This window comes from Sus scrofa, chromosome 3 (assembly GCF_054392235.1).
Source record: "Sus scrofa isolate SSC_HxYL_T2T_F1_AM1 chromosome 3, Sscrofa_HxYL_maternal_Yorkshire_Landrace_v2.0, whole genome shotgun sequence".
Lineage (NCBI taxonomy): Eukaryota > Metazoa > Chordata > Mammalia > Artiodactyla > Suidae > Sus > Sus scrofa.
Genome location: NC_139385.1, coordinates 81,180,249 through 81,199,163, shown reverse-complemented (window position 1 = coordinate 81,199,163; position 18,915 = coordinate 81,180,249). Strand labels below are relative to the sequence as shown.

Genomic DNA, 18,915 nt, shown 5'->3' with positions numbered 1-18,915 from the left:
TTCTTTTTCTCACATTATCCTCCATCATGTTCTATTGCAAGTGGCTAGGTACAGTTCCCTGTGCTTTACAGCAGGATCTCATTGCTTATCCACTGCAAATGCTATAGTTTACATCTACTAACCCCAGACTCCAGCCCACCCCACTCCCTCCCCCGCCCTTGGGAACCTACAAGTCTGTTCTCCACGTCCATATCTCTAGCCTTCTTATCCCTAGTCCCTGCAGACTTCTAAAGGTGAGCTTCTCAGTCTTTAAGGCGCCTATGAATCACCTAGATGGTTTGTGAAAAATGCAGATTCTGATTCAATTGCTCTGCTCCTCCCCACCCCCCGCCGAGATTCTGCACTTCTCTAAATTCTCAGTGGTGCTGCTATTGCGAATCCATGGATCACACTTGGGACAGCAAGAGTCTGGAACTTTTTTTTTGATTGGTTGCAGGATGGCCCAGACACCTGGTCTTTTCAAGTTCAGTGCAGGTGGTTTGACTCAAAGGGAATGAGATCCATGTCTGTGAGAAAGGAGACCAGAGAGTGAGGGCAAAGGAGGTAGGCTAGAGAGAGAGAATGGGGTAGGACAGCGAGCCCGAGAGAGGGGACAAGCTCAGGACAGTTTAGAGTGGAACTGACAAGACCTAGGGCTGAATGAATGTGGAGGGTGGGAGGCATTTGGAAAACTGCCATCTCCAGCCAGGGCGGCAGCGTAGGGGCTCCTATTCAATGTGCAAAGCCTTATCCTGGGCACCTGAGCATCCTCATCTAATGAAGGTTAAGATAATCCTTTAGGCGATACATAGTATCCTCATTGCTTATTGTATATATTTTAACTCTTGTTGCCATGGCTACGTATGGTTAAAATATTGTAAGACCCTTTCCCCGTGAAGTGGGAAGAGGGATCAGGAAATGGCGATGAAGATGGGGAGGGAAGGATGGGGGCCGTTTGAGTGCCTACTGTATACCACGGTCTGAGACAGGACATTGCCATAGCTTGGCTCTTTTGATCCTCTGCAAAGGAGGTATCATGAGTCCCATTTTTACAGATAGGAAGGAGGCCGGGAGGGGGAATTTACGCACCCACGGTCATAAACCAGTACATGGAGGAGCTGATAATGAAGCCCAGGCATCTAGAGAGAACATCTCAGTTTGTGTGGAAGGGAAGTATGTTGGGGGGTGGGGGAGAGCCCCGTAGTGGCCGAGTGGGAGGAATGGTGTTCTGAGGATTGGTCCCCCTGCACTGCACAGTTCCTGCAAATGGGGTTTGACTCTCACCCCTAAAAGGATACGGGGAAGGGGCGCCTCAAGGACGAAAGATGTGGATATCAAGTTCAGGTCTCAGATGGGACAAGCAGGCCCTTTCTCAGCTGGAGATGGGATGGGAGCAACATACAGAAATAAGATAATGAGGCAAATTAGTTGAAGTTGAACCAGTCTCTTAGGGAGGCTTAGCTCTTTCAATGAAGCCTTTGCACTCGCTCCTCTAACTGGATTCTTAGGATTTGTAGTTCAGGAATTTCACCTTTTCCTTTTCTTTTCTTTTTTTCTTTTTTGGCTGTGCCTGTGGCATGTGGAAGTGCCTGGGCCAGGAATCAAACCCTCACCACAGCAGTGACCCAGGCCACAGCAGTGACAATGCCAGATCCTTAACCATTAGGACCCAGGGAACTCCGGAAATGTCATGACTTTTATGCTACATATATTTTCAGTGGTTTCCTCTCCGTAACGCCCCACTTTTCTTCTTTTTTTTCTTCTTCTTCTCCTCCTCCTTCTTTTTTCAAGTTCCTCTTATTTTATTTATTTATTTTCAGTCTTTTTTTTAGGGCTGCACCCACGGCACATGGAGGTTCCCAGGCTAAGGGTCGAATCAGAGCTACAGCTGCTGGCCTACACCACAGCCACAGCAATGCCGGATCGTTAACCCACTGAGCAAGGCCAGGGATCGAACCCGCCGCTTCATGGTTCCTAGTCGGATTCATTTCCGCTGTGCCACAGTGGGAACTCCTCAAGTTCCTTTTAAAAAATGATGATCTCGTTTGAGGATTTGATGTTGAAGCTTAACGCAGAGGTGGATCCAGGATCTGGGTGCAGCCAGCTTCCTCTCCTCAACCCCTGGCACTGCTTCCTGGGTCTCTCTGTGGAACCACAGGCACAAAAATGGAACATGTCCTTACCGACCTCAGTTAGTGACCTGCTCCTCCTTAGGGCCCCTTGGTGCTCTTCTAGAAACCTCCTCCCCACCCCTCACCAATCAGCCCCTTCCTGTTTTTTTTTTTTTTTTTTTTTTTTTGTCTTTTTAGGCCCACACCTGCGGCATATGGAGGTTCCCAGGCTAGGGTCCAATTGGAGCTGTAGCCACTGGTCTACACCACACCCACAGCAACACTACATCCCAGCCATGTCTGTGACCTACATCACAGCTCATGGCAATGTTGGATCCTTAACTCACTGATCAACGCCAGGGATTGAACCTGCAACCTCATGGTTCCTAGTTGGATTCATTTCCGCTATGCCACGATGGGAATTCCGAAAGACCTTTTCTTTTCTTTTTTTTTTTTTTTTGCTACCGGCCTACAGCTACGCCAGATCTGAACCAGGTCCCCAGCTCACAGGAATGCTGGATCCCCAACTCACTGAGCGAGGCCAGGGATCAAACCTGTATCCTCATGGATACTAGTCAGATTCTTTTCCACTGCACCACCATCGAACTCCCCCCTTCCTGTTGATTTCACTCCCTATATCTCTCCGATACATACTTCTCTTTACCCCCCACCCCACCACCCTCATGGAGAGCATCATTTTTCCTCACCAGGGTTCCTGCAACAGCCTTCCAGCTGGTTCCTCTGCCTGTGTTCTAAGACCCGGAGACTAAACTGGCACTGGGCAAGCTATGGTCCACCGCCCACAACACAATGGATGGGACAGACCGAGTCATCCTTATGATGTGATCCACCCGTCTCAAGAGATCATCAAATGCTTGCTGCAGTGTCACTTGAGTTTAGCCAGGAAGGATGAGTGGGAGTGGATGGTAAGAAGGCAGGAAATGCTTCTGCCAAAGCTACACTGCCTTAGTAGTTTCCTTTACCAGGCAGGCCCCCAGTGACACATACACCCTGGGTCTTTTCCTTCTCTGGATTCTTTTTCTACTTACACATTAATTTCTACTGAGGTTGCCCCACTGCCACTCACCTCTCCCACCATACTTCCCTTAACTCAAGTTTCTTTCACCCTGGTCCAACTTGGAACATGCTCTAGTGGGAAGAATGCCAACCCATTGGAGTGGAAATCTCAAACGTATGTTCCCAGGAGGGAGAAGTGTTCTAGAAATGGGCAGAAGTGATTGCACTAACTCATGCCTCAAATGCACACACACAAACACACACACACCCCTCTCATATAGCATGTACACTATTTCCTGTGTCTTAGTTATTAGTACTGTTAACCAAATATTTTTGCTTCTCCTTCCAGGCCCCCTTGGGAGCATCGCAGGTATGGCATTTCCCTGCCCCCTTGTGATTTGCTTTGGCCAATGAAATGAGAGCAAAATGTGTGTTATTTCCAGGTAAATGTGTTAAGAGTCAGTGCTCAATTTGCCCCATCCTCATTTCCTGCTTTCAGCGCTAAGGAGACAACATGTCTAGTTGCAGAAGCCTGTGCCTGTAAGTGGCTATGGAAAACAGAGCTCCTGTTGACCCACAGTGGACATAATTCACGACTGAGGGAAAAAAACTTATGTCAAACCACTGGGAGTCGGGGATTGCTTGTTACTGTAGCCCAACTAACTGATCCTGATTTATATACCCAGTCAAACCAAGGTTTGGGGGCTTTTATTCCTGTTGGGTATTCAGCATCCTGAGTCTCTGAGCCAATCAAAGTCCCCATCCTCCTGCCCAGTCCCCTTAGGTTGGAAGATTTCCAGGTTATTTAATCTCTTTCCCATAATGAAGGGGAACCTTGCGTGCTCCTTGTAAGTTATGTGGTCTATTTGATTGAACCTAAATGCAAAATGAAGTCACAGAAATAGCTATAAAACATGAAAGCATTTGCTGAGATATTCAAAAGCATAGTCTGGATACCTTACACATGTGACACTAACCAATGTATGTCCAAAAGCAATCCATTAACGAATCTCCCTTTCCCCAAGAGCCAAATGCCAGCTTCTTTCCCCAGGACAGCCCTGGCAAGGGTAGACTAATTTCAGAGGTCCTAGATTGTAGGCCCGATTCTGCCACTTAGTAGTGAAGGACCTTGGAAAAATTACCTGAGTCCCCCGTTCCTTTATCTGTAAAATGGTGACAATAACAATAGTAACTATGTCAGAGAAAGAAAAGTAATGTTTGCACATTTGGTGTACAAGCCACTCTCTGCAGACAGAATGAGAAAGGGTGTGGAAGTGCTTCGAAAAGGGAAAGCTCTATGCAAATATAAGCTGATAATATTTTTAACCTGTACCTGACCAAAGAAGACATCCAAAATCAAATGAACTTTCCAATGCCTTCAGGCTTTAAAACCAAGCCCAGGTGTGGATTTCGGTGTATATTTACATTTCTGCAAAAGGTCCCATAACACAAAGCTCATTGTTTAAATAGGACAAATTGCTTATTCGCGAAAGAGAACGAGCGGGGTCAAGCGTTTCAGAGGAGGTCAGTCACATTGAATCATTTGCAGGTTGGACAAACACCCAGCAGTGGTGGTTCCACGCAGTGACTTCTCGAAGAACCACGGGCGCGCACATCCAATTATACTTCTTGTGCCCTTTGCCCGGTGCGGAATTAACTTCAGTTCATCAACAGAAGCCTTACTTATTCCGCGGCTCCACCTCCATCCCCATCCAGTGTACCGCCCACTGCCAATTCTGTGGTGCCTGCAGCTTTTCCCTCTTGCGATGGGATTTCCCTTTGTAGCCCTTGGGGCAGCGGCGCAGTCAGGTCCTGACCTCCTCCGAGCAATTGCCCGAAAGGCACAGCCCTCGGCCACTGGGGGGTGGGACCCGCCAAGCCAGCTCATAAAAGGAGCCTCCCTCGGTCTACCTCCTCTAAGCGCCTCGGGCGAGATTTTCACCGGCGCCTAGGTGCTGAATTTGCTTCTCGCCGGCCTCTCAAACTTGAGTGTGCGGCACCTGAAGGGCTTGTTAAAACAGAGCGCCGGGCGCCACCCCCAGAGTTTCTGCTTGAGTAGGTTTAAGGTGGGGCCCGAGAGCTTGCGTTTCTAACAAGTTCCCAGGTGTTGGTGACGCTGTGGACTCGGGATCACGCTTAGTGAACCACTGCCTCTAGTTTGAGGCTGCTTTCTGATAGAGAGGCTCGCCCTGCACCTCCACGCGGATCCCAGCTGCTCTGTTGCCCTGAGCGCTGCTCCAATAGGAATAACCTGGCCGCTTGCAGACCCGGGAAGGCAGGGTCTGAAGAGTTCGGATTTTATCTTGGGGGCCCCGGAAGGGTTTGCTGCACGTAGGCAAGCGAGCAGGGATAAATCTTGGAAGCCTGTGGGTGCTGTTACTGGGATATTTCATTCATCAGCTTCTGCTGACCTCTTTTTCTTCATTCCGCGCATATCGATTGGGTGCTGGGTCTAGGGTTACAAAGGTGAAAAGACGGGGTCCCAGCCCTCCATGGGCTCATAGGAACTGGGAGGGGAATGTGCAAACAAGGACAATACTGATAAGGTAAACTTTCCTTCGGAGGCTGTGTCAAACTTCTGGGGAGGGAGGGTGGGTGGGGCTTTGGAACTGTCTGGCGGGCTGGAAGAGGTTTCATGGGAAAACAGGCATTTAAGCCGAGCCTTGCAGGAAGAATGGGAAATTGGCAGGTGGATGGAGTAGCTGGGAAGGGGTTGCAGTGGGAAGGGGCTTCCCAGTCGGAAAGAGTGAGCGACAAGGCCACTGAAGTACAGCGGCTTCTAGAGGCAGACAGGCCTGGTTTCCCTCCTACGGCTGTGACAGCTCCGTCTGTTTCCTTTGCTGGTCCCTTGTCAGCTACTAGCCCTCACGAGCTGGTGTACCCCGGGCCTCTGGCCTGGTTGCCTTTTCCTCTCACTCTCCATGTCCACTCCTAATGAGATCCTGCACACCTGAGGCCTCATGAGCTGCTCCCTGATGGGACCCACGTGTTCCAGCGCCACACCCAGTTCCACGCAGATGTCTCCAGGCATCTTTCCTCCTGTGCTCTGTCTTGGTGAATGGCACCGGCATCCACTTTGGTACCTAAAGGATTTTTATGAAATGACCCTTTCATAGATAGCTGATGAAGAATAAATCGGCCCAGTACATTGCTGGTGCCATTGACCAAGACAAAACAGCAGGAAAGAGGCTGAGATCAAATTCCGAGTCTACGGTTTATTAAGTGACCTTGAGCAAATTACCTAATCTGTTTCCTTATCTGTAAAGTGGGTTTAATGATAGCACCTATCTCACAAGGTTGTTCTACGGATTAAAGAATAATTGCCGTGTATTAAGCCCTATGTTAAGTATTGAGTTTCTTGGATGATGATGAGTACCATGTCCAAGGTCATTCTGCTAGCAAGTGCAGAGCCAGGTCTGCGACCCACCATTCTGACTCCTAGGCCACCTTCTTTATTGTCACGCTATCTGGAGATTGTCTATCAAACAGGGAAATGTTTCCAGTATAAGGTTAAGTAAAAAGAGGACAGCAAACTGCATAATCAATGTGAGTACAGCCATATCAAACCCCAAAAAAGGAACTGATTACAAATAGAAAAGACTAGAAGGAAGCAGAGCTAATGGTTCAATGTGGCTGTGCTTGGGTTATTTTTGTCTTCTAATTCTGTTTCCTACACTTCCTTTAATATACATAATTTTTGCCGAAAGCATTTAAAACATTAAACACAGTCACAACTACACTGTTCTCACGTTGGATTGAAAATTACACTCTATTGGTATCTCTTCTCAGTTTTAGACCTACTTCCCCAACCGAAATTCTTTCCTACTCTCAAACGCCGGAGTAGGAAGTAGGTAGTGCAGCCATGTTCACCACCCTCCCCACAGCTGACAACCTGGCCCCTGGAGCCAGGCTGTCAAAAACAGGCCTGTGAGGAGGGAGGGAAGTCCCAGACAGAACCGGGGCTTCTCCTCCCGCCTAGGGCTTTCTGGACAACTCTACTTGAGATCAATTACTTTTTTTTTTTTTTTCTCCCCTTCTAAATAACCGGCCGAATGCTCTTTTTCCAGTTCTGGCTGAGTTGTTAGCTTCAGCCGGGTGGCGAAGCCTGCCAGGTACCTGGCTCCGTGAACACCGCCCAAACTGGTCAGGCCAGTCTGCCCTGTGGTTGCTTCTGCCAGGACTTGCCCGTGTGTATGTTTGTGTGTGTGTGTGTGCGTGTGTGTGTAAGAGACCCACCCTTCTCCCCAGCAACCCAGGTAGGTGGAAGGCAGCTTCGGGGACCAGCCTGGCAGTCAGGCCAGATGGGTGGAGCTGAATTAATCTAACCTGGAATTTCAACTTGGCCTGCACAACAGGTGAGGGAAAAAAGCAGCAGAGAGAACGGGCAGTTTGGCAACTTGGAAATATTCTTAGGTCTTGCCCCTTGCCTCCTGCCTGGAAAAGAGCCCAGGGTGACTTTTCAAAGTGTCTGTGCCGGGTTACAGGGCTCGGTTGCGCCACGGCCCACTCGTAGCATGTCCGAGCCCCTCCTGTACGCGTCCTCCTCAGTTACCCTCCGCGACGCGCCTGTTCCCCCTCCTCTGGGAGGCAGGGCGGGGGTATCGGATTAGTCTTTGTTTTCGACGCGAAAGAGCCGAGCGCGGCGCGGGGGAGGCTCGCGATGGCAGGGCCCCTGGGTCCGCCTGGGTAGGGCGCTCGGCCGTGACCCCCCGCAAGGGTGCCTCCCGGCTGGCCCGCGGCCTCTGCTCGCGGGTATCCCCTCCTTGCCCGCCAGGCTGACTCGGTACGCAGACGCACGATGTCCCTCATTGTCCTGCCTCGGAATGGGCGAGCGGCGGCCAGGAGAGGAGAGTCAGTCGGGGCCGGAGCTCAGGGCTCCTGGGGGCAACGGGGCCGTCCCACACTGCTCGGTCCGCAGGGAGTGGCAGGAAGTGGGGACACCGAGGCCCGCTCCGCCGAGGGCCTAGGCTGGGAGGTCCGTGTGCCCCACCCCGCGCTGCCCGCCGCGCCCGCCAGGGCTGCAGAAGCGGTGGAGGGCGGGGGCGGCCAGCCCGAGGAGGGCGGCCGGGTCCCGGGAGACTGACCGCGGAGGAGGGGAGGTACTGCAGGTGCAAAGGCGCGGCGATCGGGCCGGGCCCTGCCCCCACCCGCTCGAGGGCCGCCCGCGCCGTCCCCTCCCCCTCCGCGGAACTCCCCCCTCGCGTAGCCCCGAACCCGGCGGAGGGGGCGGCGGCGGGGCCGGCGGGGCTCGGCGGGGCCGCACGTGCGCGCCCTCCCGGGCGGGGGAGTCCCCGGGCGAGCACGTGCCGCGGCGCGCGGGGGGCGGGGAGTCCCGCGGACGCCTTCATTGCTGCTGCTGCTGCCGCCGCGGCCGCCGCTGCCTCTTCCTTCCTCCTGCGCCGTCCCCTCCTCGGCCCGGGCGGGGGGCTCCGTGCGCCGAGCTCGGCCGGGCCAGGCGCTCCAGGAGGCGGGCGCCCCAGGCGGCGGCGGCGGCCGCGACGGTGGTGGCGGCGGTGCGGGCCGGGAAACTTTGCCCCTTTGTGCGCTCCGCCCCGGAGGCGGCGGGCAGGTCGGTGCAGTCGGTGCCTTTCCGGCTCCGGGGTGGGGGAGGGGAGGCGTAGGGGGCCCGGCCCCGGGGGGAGGGGATGGCCCGGGGGCCGCCCGGGGGGGCCGCTACTTTGTTGCGGGGGACGGGGCGGGGGTGCTGCGGGTCACAGTGTAGCCTAGCCGGGCGGAGGCGGCGGGGCGGGGCGGGGGCTGCGGAGCCGCCGGAGCTGAGCGGCGGAGGCCCCAGAACAAAGGAGCCCGAGCGGCGGCGCGCGCGCGGCCGGGCCCAAGCCGGAGCGCGCCCCCCTCCCCGCGCCCCCTCGGCGGAGCGGGCCGCCCTCCCCGTCCGGCCGGCGGGCAGAGGGGCGCGGCGGGGCGGCCGGCGCGGGCTACCCCGGGCGCGCCCCCCTCCAGGCCGCTTGCGTGTCGGGGGCTCCCGGGCAGCTCTTCCGAGTGAAGCTCTCCGCAAACTTTATTTTGAAAGCTGGGCTCCCTTCGGGAGGCCCCAGCGACCTCCAGTGAGGGGTGTGTGGGAATTTTGGCGAAACTCTGCCCAACCCGTGGGGGTGGGGCAGAGGACAACTTCCTTAGAAAGCTCACCTTGACCACCCCCTTAAATTCGCCGGCCAGGTTTCCCCTCGCACCCCGTCAGGCCCCAGGCCTCCTCCTTCAGGCGGCGGGTGCTAGTGCGCCCTGCCAGAGGTTCTGGGCAGAACTTCATGAGGGCAAGCAAGCCTCTACTCTTCCTCTATCTTCTCTTTCCCAGAAGCAGGAAGAGGTAACATGTGAAAGTTGTCCCCGGGCCCGAGCCCTGAGTGATGCGCTTCCCCTTTCTGTCTCTCTTTCAGGCAGCGCTGCCTTCTCCATCATCCTGACCCGGGAGAAAGATATACTGGAGGAGAAGCTCCTCACCCTGCCCTGCCCCCATCACACAGCCACCTGCTCACCTCATGCCTGGGTCTAGGGTGGGTGAGGGTGAAGAACCCACCCAGCCAAGATGATCCCTTCTTTGGGGACTGCCGCTGGTATCCTCCCCCAGATCCCGGGCCCCAGCAGGTGGGAGAGCGGCCCCCAACTGAGTCCTATCACATTGCTGCAGAGGAGGTGAAGAAGGGTTGAGAAGAGGCGCCCATTCCGCAGCCTGGAGCTACTTGCCTTCACCCTGTAGTCTCGCGACTGCTTTAGGAGAGAAGGACCTGTTGGCCACCTTTGCAGCCTGGAAGCTGGACTGCGGCTCTGCCCCCGCACCTATGCCCCCACCTCTGGCAGCATCATGAGTCAGTTTCAGGTGCCCCTGGCGGTCCAGCCGGACCTGCCAGGCCTTTATGACTTCCCTCAGGGCCAGGTGATGGTAGGGGGCTTCCAGGGGCCTGGGCTCCCAATGGCCGGGAGTGAATCCCAACTCCGAGGGGGTGGAGATGGGCGGAAGAAACGGAAACGGTGTGGTACTTGTGAGCCCTGCCGGCGGCTGGAAAATTGTGGGGCTTGCACCAGCTGTACCAACCGCCGCACACACCAGATCTGCAAACTGCGCAAGTGTGAGGTGCTGAAGAAAAAAGTGGGGCTTCTCAAGGAGGTAAGCTGGCTCTTGCTCGGCTGCCCTGTCCATTCCGTGAGGGTGCTGTATTCAGAGGAGTCTTGCTAAAGACAGATAAGCCCATTCTCCCCATTCTGATCCTCTTGGTCCGTGAATAGCTGTGGGGCTGTGAGTAGGAGTGTAGCTGTTCTTGGAAGCTGGGTCTGGGCCTCTGTGCTGGAGGGGGCCGACAGTTTGTAGGAGAGTAACTGGGTTTTGCAGAAAGCTAGCACTCTCATCTCTCGTGTTAGCATTTGATGTAGCTTCTAGCTTTATCTCTAGAAGTTTCTTGTGCCTGAAGTCTCAGGTGTATTTCGAGGTCGCATCAGTGCCTGAGTGATGTGGAGACTGATGGATGTGGAAAGAAAATTTGGAGCGATGGGGTGGTTTTATGCTGCCCTGATGGAGTGGGATGTTTATTTCCTCAGATCTTTTTGGGGTACCTTCATTTTGGGGATGGTAACCAGAAATGTTTGGGAGTTTAATGAGAAACCCATGATTTGGGTTCCCCTACTAAAGAGTACTCGTTGAGGTCAGGAACCATTTATCTATGTAATCTCAGGACCTGGCTCAGTTCCTTGGTGTGTAGCACGAATTGAATGAATGAATGATGTGCTTTTGAGTCCTTATCAGCCCCAGGAAGGAGTACTTCATTTGGAGCAAGGAGATAGAGGGAGGGAAGTTGAATGAGTGAGAGCAGAACGTGAAGTGGAGAGGCACTGGCCATCTTTCCTTTCCATTCTGGTGGTGGGCTGCCGGCATGAGGTTGGTGGCAGCTGCAACAGCGGAGAGTTGGCAGAAGGAGGGACGAGCAAAGTTAGCAGTTTGGGAGGAGCGATGTAGCGGCTGAGGTCGCTCCAGGCAGCGAAACTGGCGCTGGACAGAGACGGAGGCCTGCGCTGTCAGTGGGGCTCCCTCGCTCTGCCACTGATTTAGCCAGAGTGCTCAGACAACTCAGACCTCCTCTCTGGGTCTGTCTTCTCCCTGGGGAGGTGGAGGGGTTGGGCTTGATAGTCTTTGAAGCCCTTTCCAGCTGGGCTGGGAACCGCTGTGCTTCGGAGAGCTGGGGCACCTGTGGCTTCGATGGGCTGGCGGCTTGCACGCAGGATTTCCCTGACCGCTGAGTGCAGAGCTGTGCTTCGAGCATGGTGGGGCTGTGGTCCCGTGGCTGGGAAGAAAGAGCCAAATGTTTCCGTCAGGCAAGTGGGTGTTTCTGCCCCGTCTCACCTTCTCTTGCCCACTCCCTATGGAAGCTGCATATCACGGCCCAGGAATGGCAAACTGGTGCCCTGCTTCCCTGGTCTCAGGTTAAAGCAGACATCTGGATCACACCTGCAGCCCCCCATCCTAGCCTGGGAGCCAGTGTCCAGTCCCTTTATGTTGCTGGTGTTCGGGGGAGTTGGCATGTGCTGGCCCAGTGCCCTGTGGGGTCATTTCTGAAAAGAGGATGGGATCAGGATCGGCTTCACTCCTGGCTGTGAGATGTGGTGTTTTGGTGTAAGGGACCTTCCCCGGCTACTTTGTAAAGCTTGGTTCCTTTGATCGCTTCCTTCTAGGGTTCACCTCCTTCTCCTTCACCTTTCTTTCACTCTGTTCCTCCCATAATCAAGCCCTCGGGGATGGAGGGGCTGAGCTTTCTGGGCTGGGTGTTCCTAGAACGCCTGTCCTTTGTGCACCGCGTCTGAGTTCTTCTTTCTGCAGCAGTGAGGCGTACCTGAGTGAATGGGGCGCGGAGTGAGGCCAGGGTCCTGTCATCTTTGCATGTAGGCTGCTTTCCTGGGCCGCCGGTGGTCGTGATTAAGAGACCCGGAATCTAGGTTGGCTGAGGCCTAGAGACACCCGTTCCTCCCCCGACCCCTCGCAGCGGTGTCTGTGTCCCTGTGGACCTTGCCTTGGCGGCTGCCCTCTAGGCCCCCAGGGTCAGGGAAAATGCAGCTGGTGGCCTGTGGTCTCCTAGGACAGAGGGTCTGCATGCTGGTCTGTGGACCAGCGATGCTCCAGGACAGAGGTCTCCCAGTTTCTGGAGAGATAATGGAAAGAGGACAGTGGGGTGCTCGCTCTCTTAAAGCTAGCTTTGTTAAAGCTGGTATTTTAAGGCTAAATCTTTTCTACTTAATGTTTAAAAATGTACTTTCCTTTATGCAATGAAGTTGTTGATAGAAAGTAGATTTTCTTCTTTTTTTAAGTCTTTACTTGGCAAGATACAAAATAGTAACTAGTGTCTGTCTCCACGCTTTTTTTAATTGGTCCGTGAAGGCTGAAAGCGTGGGAACCACTGTCCAGGCTGCACTGCCTTTGACGAAAGTATCTCTGGCAGAGCTGACAGGCCAGGGAGGCTGTGCCTGACTGAGGGAGTTCAGGGAACCAGCCCAGCATTTACAGTCCCCTGGGGACGGCTGGGACCTTAACCGGGAGATTTGAGCAGCCACATGGCAGAGGGGACATGTCCCAGGATTTGGGAGGTCAGGGAAGGAGGAGACCTGTTCCTCAGGAATAGAACTTCAGCACTTGACCCTAACTCTCCAGGTGGGACAAGGCGCAGCGACCCAGGAGCCTCTTGGGAATCAGACTGTTCCCTTGCATCTCTGCTTCCCCGTGTCTCCTCTTCTGGGCACCCTTTCTTTACTTCCGTCCTGTCTCCACCTCCCCCCTGCTTCCTTTGGGGCTTCCTTTCAGCTATCTGCTGGCAGCTGCTTTGGGTCATCCTGTTAAGGGGGGACATTAACTTGACTTTCTTGTTTTCCTCCCCTGCTACTTGCTTTGTTACCCACTGTGGATAGTGGTGCTGTAGGGCCCCTCTGCTCAGAGAACGGCAGCATTTTAAAGCTAGAGGCGGCTCCTAGGATGGTCCCATCCACCACCATGACAGGAGACTACTTGCCTCTCTGGGCGGGTCCTGAAGTCAGGTAATAGCCCTGCGGGGTTCATTCCTGGTCCTCGGTCTTCCTTCCTAGTCCCAGGAAGGATTTGGATCCTGGCTGATGTTGGAGGCTGTTTGACATCCGCCTTCTTTTTACCAAAGCGATGGCTTGTGATGCAGCGAAGATAGCTGATTGGAAAAGTGGGATTTGATGGGTGTGGAGATATAGAGGGCCTCAGATCCCAAAGTAAGCACTGTGCTGCTTCTCTCTGAAGCGTATGTCAGATGGGGGAACCCTTCTTTGTGAGAATTAATTGAGATAAAATAGCCACAATGTCTAGTACATAGTAGGTAATCAGTGCAGGGTGACAAAACATTCCTGGACCATCTAAAAAAGAATTCACCTTTATGCATACAAATTGTTATGTTAGTCCCTGAGCTATATGTGTGAAGATGCGGTACAAGTTAAATGTTTACTTCAAGAAGTCCCCTGCTTGCTCCTAGAACTGTGGGGCCAGGCGGAGGGAGCGAGGGAGGGGTTTGCCAGGCTCCCTGTTGGGGGAGGAGGTGGGACCCAGGGCCTGACCCAAAAGGTGCTCATGAGTGAGGGCAGGAAACGTCTCATAAAGAGGGTAGGAGAGAAACCCGTTGTGGAAATGTCCGTATAAGATTGGAAGCATGACTGAAAGTGCCGTGGGTGAGAAATGAAGAGGTAGAACTACAGATGGTGTGAGAACCCTGTCTAGCCCTCAACCAAGTGGGTTTCATGACAGAAGCAAAGCTCTCTGTCAGTTTTGAGACAAGAGGCCTTGGAATTGGGAATCTTTCAATAATATCAGAACTCCTGACCCGTTTTTGCCTCGCCTGCTCGTCCTGTCTTCCTGAAGACAGAGGCCGTGAAGGGGGATGCTGTTGGGCCGGCACCTGTTCCCACCAGGAGAGAGAGAGAGTTGATTGGTAAAGCAGAAGGGGTGACACTCTTTAAAGAAAGGGACCCCATCCCAGCGTTTATTTTTGTTGTTGTTGTTGTTTGGGTTTTGTTTTGTTTTTTGCTTTTTAGGGTTACATGTGCGGCATATGGAAGTTCCCAGGCTGGGGGTTGAGTCGGAGCTGCAGCTGCCAGCCTACACCACAGCTCATGGCAATGCCGGATCCTTAACCCACTGAGCGAGGCCAGGGGTTGAACCCACATCCTCATGGATGCCAGTCAGGTTTGTTACCACTGAGCCACAACAGAAACTCCCATCCCAGCATTTGTGAATCCAGAGTGAAGCCTGAGCAAGGAGAGGTGTTTACCATAGACTTTAGAAAAGTATTTTTCTGATATAGTTTTTAACCCCATGGCCACAGACACTAAAAGGGAAGTAAGCTGGAGGGATAGGATTGCTTTTTAAAAAAGGAAATGCTGACTTCACAGTCCTAAATGGTGCTCTGAGGAGGAAGGTGATGGAACTGGGGAAGATCTGAGTCTGTGTAGCTGCTTGGGCTGCCGTTTAGTGGGTGCAGATGGCCATAGACCAAGCTTTTCCCATGGAAGGGGTGGGATCCCAGCCTAGTCTGACCCCTTTGGAGGAGCATCCAAGAGTCCAGGGCCAGAATGTGCTGAGGCGGGTGGAAAATGCTCAGGACAATAAAAGTCTTTTATGTATTCCCAGCAAGAACATAGAAGGAATCAGTAATCTTACAACTTGGGAGCAGAACTAGTGACAGAGAAAGAGCAGTCACTGGGTCCATGTCACAGAGTACAAACTGAGGAAGGACCATGCATGTGAAGTTAGGAAAGGAGAGCCAGCTCTCCTCCCTGAATCGGAGTCATTTGCTCCCTACTGCACACCTTCAGATATGCCCGTGGAATGACATCATTATGGGTTTATGGTGATAAGAAGAGGGCCAAAAGACCAGAGTCAGGCAAAAAGTTCAGTTTTTCTAAGAGATTTTGGAAATTATAGACCAGTGTCAATTTTTGACAGTTTTAGAGTGGATTATTAAAAAGGTAGTTTGTGAGATTTTAAAAGGCAAGTGGTGAGGGTTGGGGGTTGCTGCGTTTTTTAACAAAGCAACCCAGTCAAACTAATGGATCTGGATTTCTGTCAATAAACGATGATTTCATTTCTGCCAGCCTCTTGGACAGCTCGGAGAGCTAGTTTTTTATTTAAAGGCATCCTGAAGAGGGCACGGGTATAACTGTCCTGTTCAAACTGTGTGTATCAGGGATTCCACTTTGGGATCACCTGGACCCCACCCCCAGGGGTTCTAGTTGGAGCAGTCTGGAATAGACCCAACTGGGTCGGGGCTCCTCAGATGTATCTAATGTGTAATTAGAGAGGAAATCCTCTGACACAGATGAGAGCTGAGGTGATGGGCACCCACCAGGACCCTTCACTTTACATGCTCATCTGAGTCTTAGGGCACCTGGCTTGTTCACAGCCATACTTTTACCTTGCTAGTCCATGGACCAGCAGCATTGGCATCACCTGGGGTGTTGTTAGAAATGCAGAGTCTCAGGCCTTACGTCAGACTTACTGAATCAGAATCTGCACTTTAACCAGATTCCCAGGTGATTTTGTATGTCCTTGAGAGTTTGAGGAGCTTGTCTGTGGCACTTCTGTGACTGGAGAAGGAGATGGGGCACGGAGAAGGAGAAAGAAATAAGTCTTGATGAACAGAGGTAAAGAATTCCAATTGCCGCAAGTGAACCCATCTGCAAAACAGACAGACTCCCAGATGTAGAGAACAGACTTGTGGTTGCTAAGGGGAAGGGGGATGGAGGGGGATGGCCTGGGAGTTTGGAGTTAGTAGATACAAACTATTACATTTAGAATGGATAAGCAGTGAGGTCCTGCTGTATATATTGCACAGGGAACTATGTCTAGTCTCTTGGGATAGACCATGATGGACGATAATATAAAAAAGGGAATGTATGTTTGTGTGTATATCTATGTATCCATACATATATCTATATAGATATGTGTGTGTGTTCTGGGTCACTTTGCTGTATAGCAGAAATTGGCACAGTGTTGTAAATCAGCTATATTTTAAAAAAAAGAAAAAACAAAAAGAGCTCTGGTTGCCAACAAGAATAAAGACGATGACCCAAGCCATCCTTTACACCGTAGGCCAGGGAGACAAGAACATTTTGAGATTTACTTCATGTTTATTCTTGTTCTTCTGGAGTCCACTTCCTTCTAGTCTAGCGAGTTATCACTAAACCCTTTAAGAACTCGTATGTGATTGTTCTGAGAACAGTAAGGAAAGGACTCTCAGACGATGTTTGCTGCTCAGCCGCCTGACTTGGGACATGGGAAACCCAGGAGGGGGTAGCTGGTGGTAGCTGTGAAGAGGAGGAGCCCATCCGCAGAACTCCAGGTCTCATGGAAGGGTCTAGAGGCTTAGGCACTGAGAGGATGTGTGCTTCCGTCACAGGATGCAGTAGGAACAGGTCAGCTTGGTGGGTGGTGGTGGCGGCGGTCGAAGTGGTGCTGCAGATGTTAAGTTGAATGCTAGAACTAGGGGTTAAGGAGATGGAGGCGGTCTGCAACAGTGGGCCTCAGCCCAACTTGATGGAATTTAATCAGGGCAAATCCGGAGTCTTACAATGGTTTCAAAAGGGAAATAAAGACAGACATGTGCAAGTAAGGCACCCTGGCTTCCTAGCAGGTAGGAAGAGCTGAAACTCTACAAGGTATGTGGACAGCTCGTCAGGGTGGTTCTGTGCAGGACAGCTGAGGAAGATGAGCTGTCCAGCTTGGAAGGGAGTAGCGCAAAGCAGGCTGGGATGAGTCCTGCGTGGGAGGGGGTGTCAGTTCCTTCGGGGGGTGTGCGGAACTTTTCTCAGAGGGGAGAAATTATAAGCGGGTAGAAGAATCGTCTGACATTTGAAGCCGTTCGAGGACCAAAGAGCCAGCGCCGTACCTGCATGGGTCTGAGTAGAGGCTGGATGCTCTGGCTGGGATGTAACGAGGACATTCTCTGTCAGGTCGGGGCTTCCACACTTAGTGGTCTCTGGCTCGAACGATGTAAACTGTAACATCAGGTCTGTGTTCGTATTCCTTAGACACCTGCATTGCAGAAGAGACGTCGCTCTTAGGCCATACAGTTTTCAGGTTCTAGACCTAATCTCAGACCTGAGGGTGAGGGTTTGTGAACTTTCTGAAAATTTCAGCCAAGTGTGTGAATGTGCAGGGGTGTGTTTTCTCAGGGGAGAAGGTATATGGTTTTCAGCAAATCCTCAAGAGTATTCTTGACCTTCCGAATTGAAGAGGCGTGCTCTCCCTGAGCATGGCGTAGTAGCCATTAGCTGTGTGGCGCTGCTAAAGATAAAGTTAATTACCATTCAGTAACTCAGTCACACTAGCTGCCTTTCTAGCGGCTTGCGTGTTGGTGTATGAGTAGTTCTGTTGGACATGGTGTTTCCCCTGTGTGTCTCTGAACCTCCCTGAAGCCTGTTTTCTGGGTTGGAAAAAGAGCTGTCCTGGTTGGCTATTCTTGGAAGGATTTGAGCATTGGGAACCCTGTTCCCACCCCAAGGTAATGGGGGAGGGCTATGGAAGGGGCAGTGGTTTCCTGGGCTCTAACCCATGGCAGAGCTCCTTACTTCTTGAAGGATCTTCTTTAATGATCGTGGGGAAAAAGGAATGAGGCGTTCTGCTCATCCAAAGGCTCTCTCGGAAGCTCCCTTGGAGAAAGTGACTTCTCCCACCCGCACTCTCGCTCAGAAGCCCCGGTAACCTTGCCGGAGCTGACTTATGGCCCTGGCTTCCTCCTGCACAGACCCCACCTCAAGTGAGCAGTCAGCCTCTCTGCCTTGGACCTCTCATTCTGCAGTGGTGGCTGGGTGAGGGCACACCTCAGGGATCTCTAATTCACTCATTCCTCTCCTTGCTCTGCCACCACTACTACTTCTCTTTCTTCTCCCTTTTCTTTCCCCTCCTCCTCTTCTTCTACTTCTTCTCCTTAATCCTCTTCTTACTCTTCTCCTTCTTTCTCTTCTTCTCCTTATTCTTCATAAACTTTAGGCATTCCCACTGTGGCTTAGCAGTAATGAACCCGAATAGTATCCATGAGGACGTGGGTTCGATCCCTGGTCTCACTCAGTGGGTTAAGGATTCAGTGTTGCCCTGAGTTGTGGTGTAGGTCACAGATGTGTCTCAGATCTGGTGTGGCTGTGGCTGTGGCATAGGCCGGCAGTTGCATCGCCCATTCAACCCCTAACCTAGCAACCTCCATATGCTGCAGGTGAGGTGCTAAAATAAATAAATAAAATAATAAACTTTATTTTATTGGAGTATAGTTGACTTAGAAAGTTGTATTTATTTCAGGTGTACAGCAACCCCATCACTTCTTTTTTTTTTTTTTTTTTTTTTTTTTTTTTTTTTTTTTTGGCCCTGTGGCATGTGGAGTTCCCAGGCCAGGGATCAGATTCAAGCTGCAGTTACAACCTATGCAGCTGCAGCATTGCTGGATCCTTTAGCCCATTTTGCCAGGCCAGGGATTGAACCTGTGTCCTGGCACTGCAGAAACACCACCGATCCTCTTGAGCCACAGCTTCAATTCTTTCCAGCTCTCTTGTGGACCGAGTGCAGAATGTTTAGAAAGAGAGAAGGGGTCCTTGGTATGTCTTGAGCCCTGCTGCATTCCAGCTGGGAAAGCCCTTTAGGGTTGCTGTGGGCCTCTGCCTAAGTGTGTCTGGGCAGCACCCAGGCTGCTGGCACACCTGGAGGACAAGGACACATCTCTCTGTGGCCTTGTCTCTTGTCATTTGCATAAGAAATCTGATAACCGAAGTTTTTAGTAGTCACTGAGGGAGGGGAAAAAGAAAGCTGGTG

At 52.3% G+C, this 18,915-nt stretch overlaps 2 protein-coding genes across 7 annotated transcripts in view; one reads left to right on the top strand and one right to left on the bottom strand.

The window, feature by feature from the left end:
- Positions 1 to 3,798: 3,798 nt before the first annotated feature.
- On the bottom strand, positions 3,799 to 9,375 carry LOC102163719 (uncharacterized). Its single transcript, XM_085020119.1, has 3 exons — positions 9,299 to 9,375; positions 8,836 to 9,100; positions 3,799 to 8,780 (listed from the first exon to the last, which is right to left on the bottom strand). Exons 1-3 carry the CDS (start codon positions 9,373 to 9,375, stop codon positions 7,977 to 7,979), a joined length of 1,146 nt encoding a protein of 381 aa, XP_084876245.1. The 3' UTR covers positions 3,799 to 7,976.
- TET3 (tet methylcytosine dioxygenase 3) overlaps positions 7,362 to 18,915 on the top strand; it is a 103,189-nt gene continuing 91,635 nt past the window's right edge. For 2 of the 6 annotated variants that reach the window (XM_085018898.1, XM_085018893.1), the window contains exons 1-2: positions 7,362 to 7,462; positions 9,503 to 10,230. Coding sequence is in view for 4 of the 6 variants with exons in the window: in XM_085018893.1 (XP_084875019.1) it covers positions 9,928 to 10,230 (303 nt within the window). In the remaining 2 variants the exon portion in view is untranslated. Of the gene's footprint in view, positions 7,463 to 7,861; positions 8,083 to 8,129; positions 8,207 to 8,433; positions 8,677 to 9,502; positions 10,231 to 18,915 lie in introns of those variants that run through there. The other 4 variants (XM_085018897.1, XM_021087365.2, XM_085018895.1 and 1 more) reach the window with 3 other exon arrangements.

Bases quoted from the DNA above. Each gene is read 5' to 3' on its own strand.
- LOC102163719 (XM_085020119.1), bottom strand. From the start codon at position 9,375: ATGAAGTTCTGCCCAGAACCTCTGGCAGGGCGCACTAGCACCCGCCGC. The intron at 9,101-9,298 runs GTGCGAGGGGAA...TTCACTCGGAAG, and splicing joins GAGGCCTGGGGCCTGACGGG to AGCTGCCCGGGAGCCCCCGA. The intron at 8,781-8,835 runs GCTAGGCTACAC...GCAACAAAGTAG, and splicing joins CGCCCCGCCGCCTCCGCCCG to CGGCCCCCCCGGGCGGCCCC.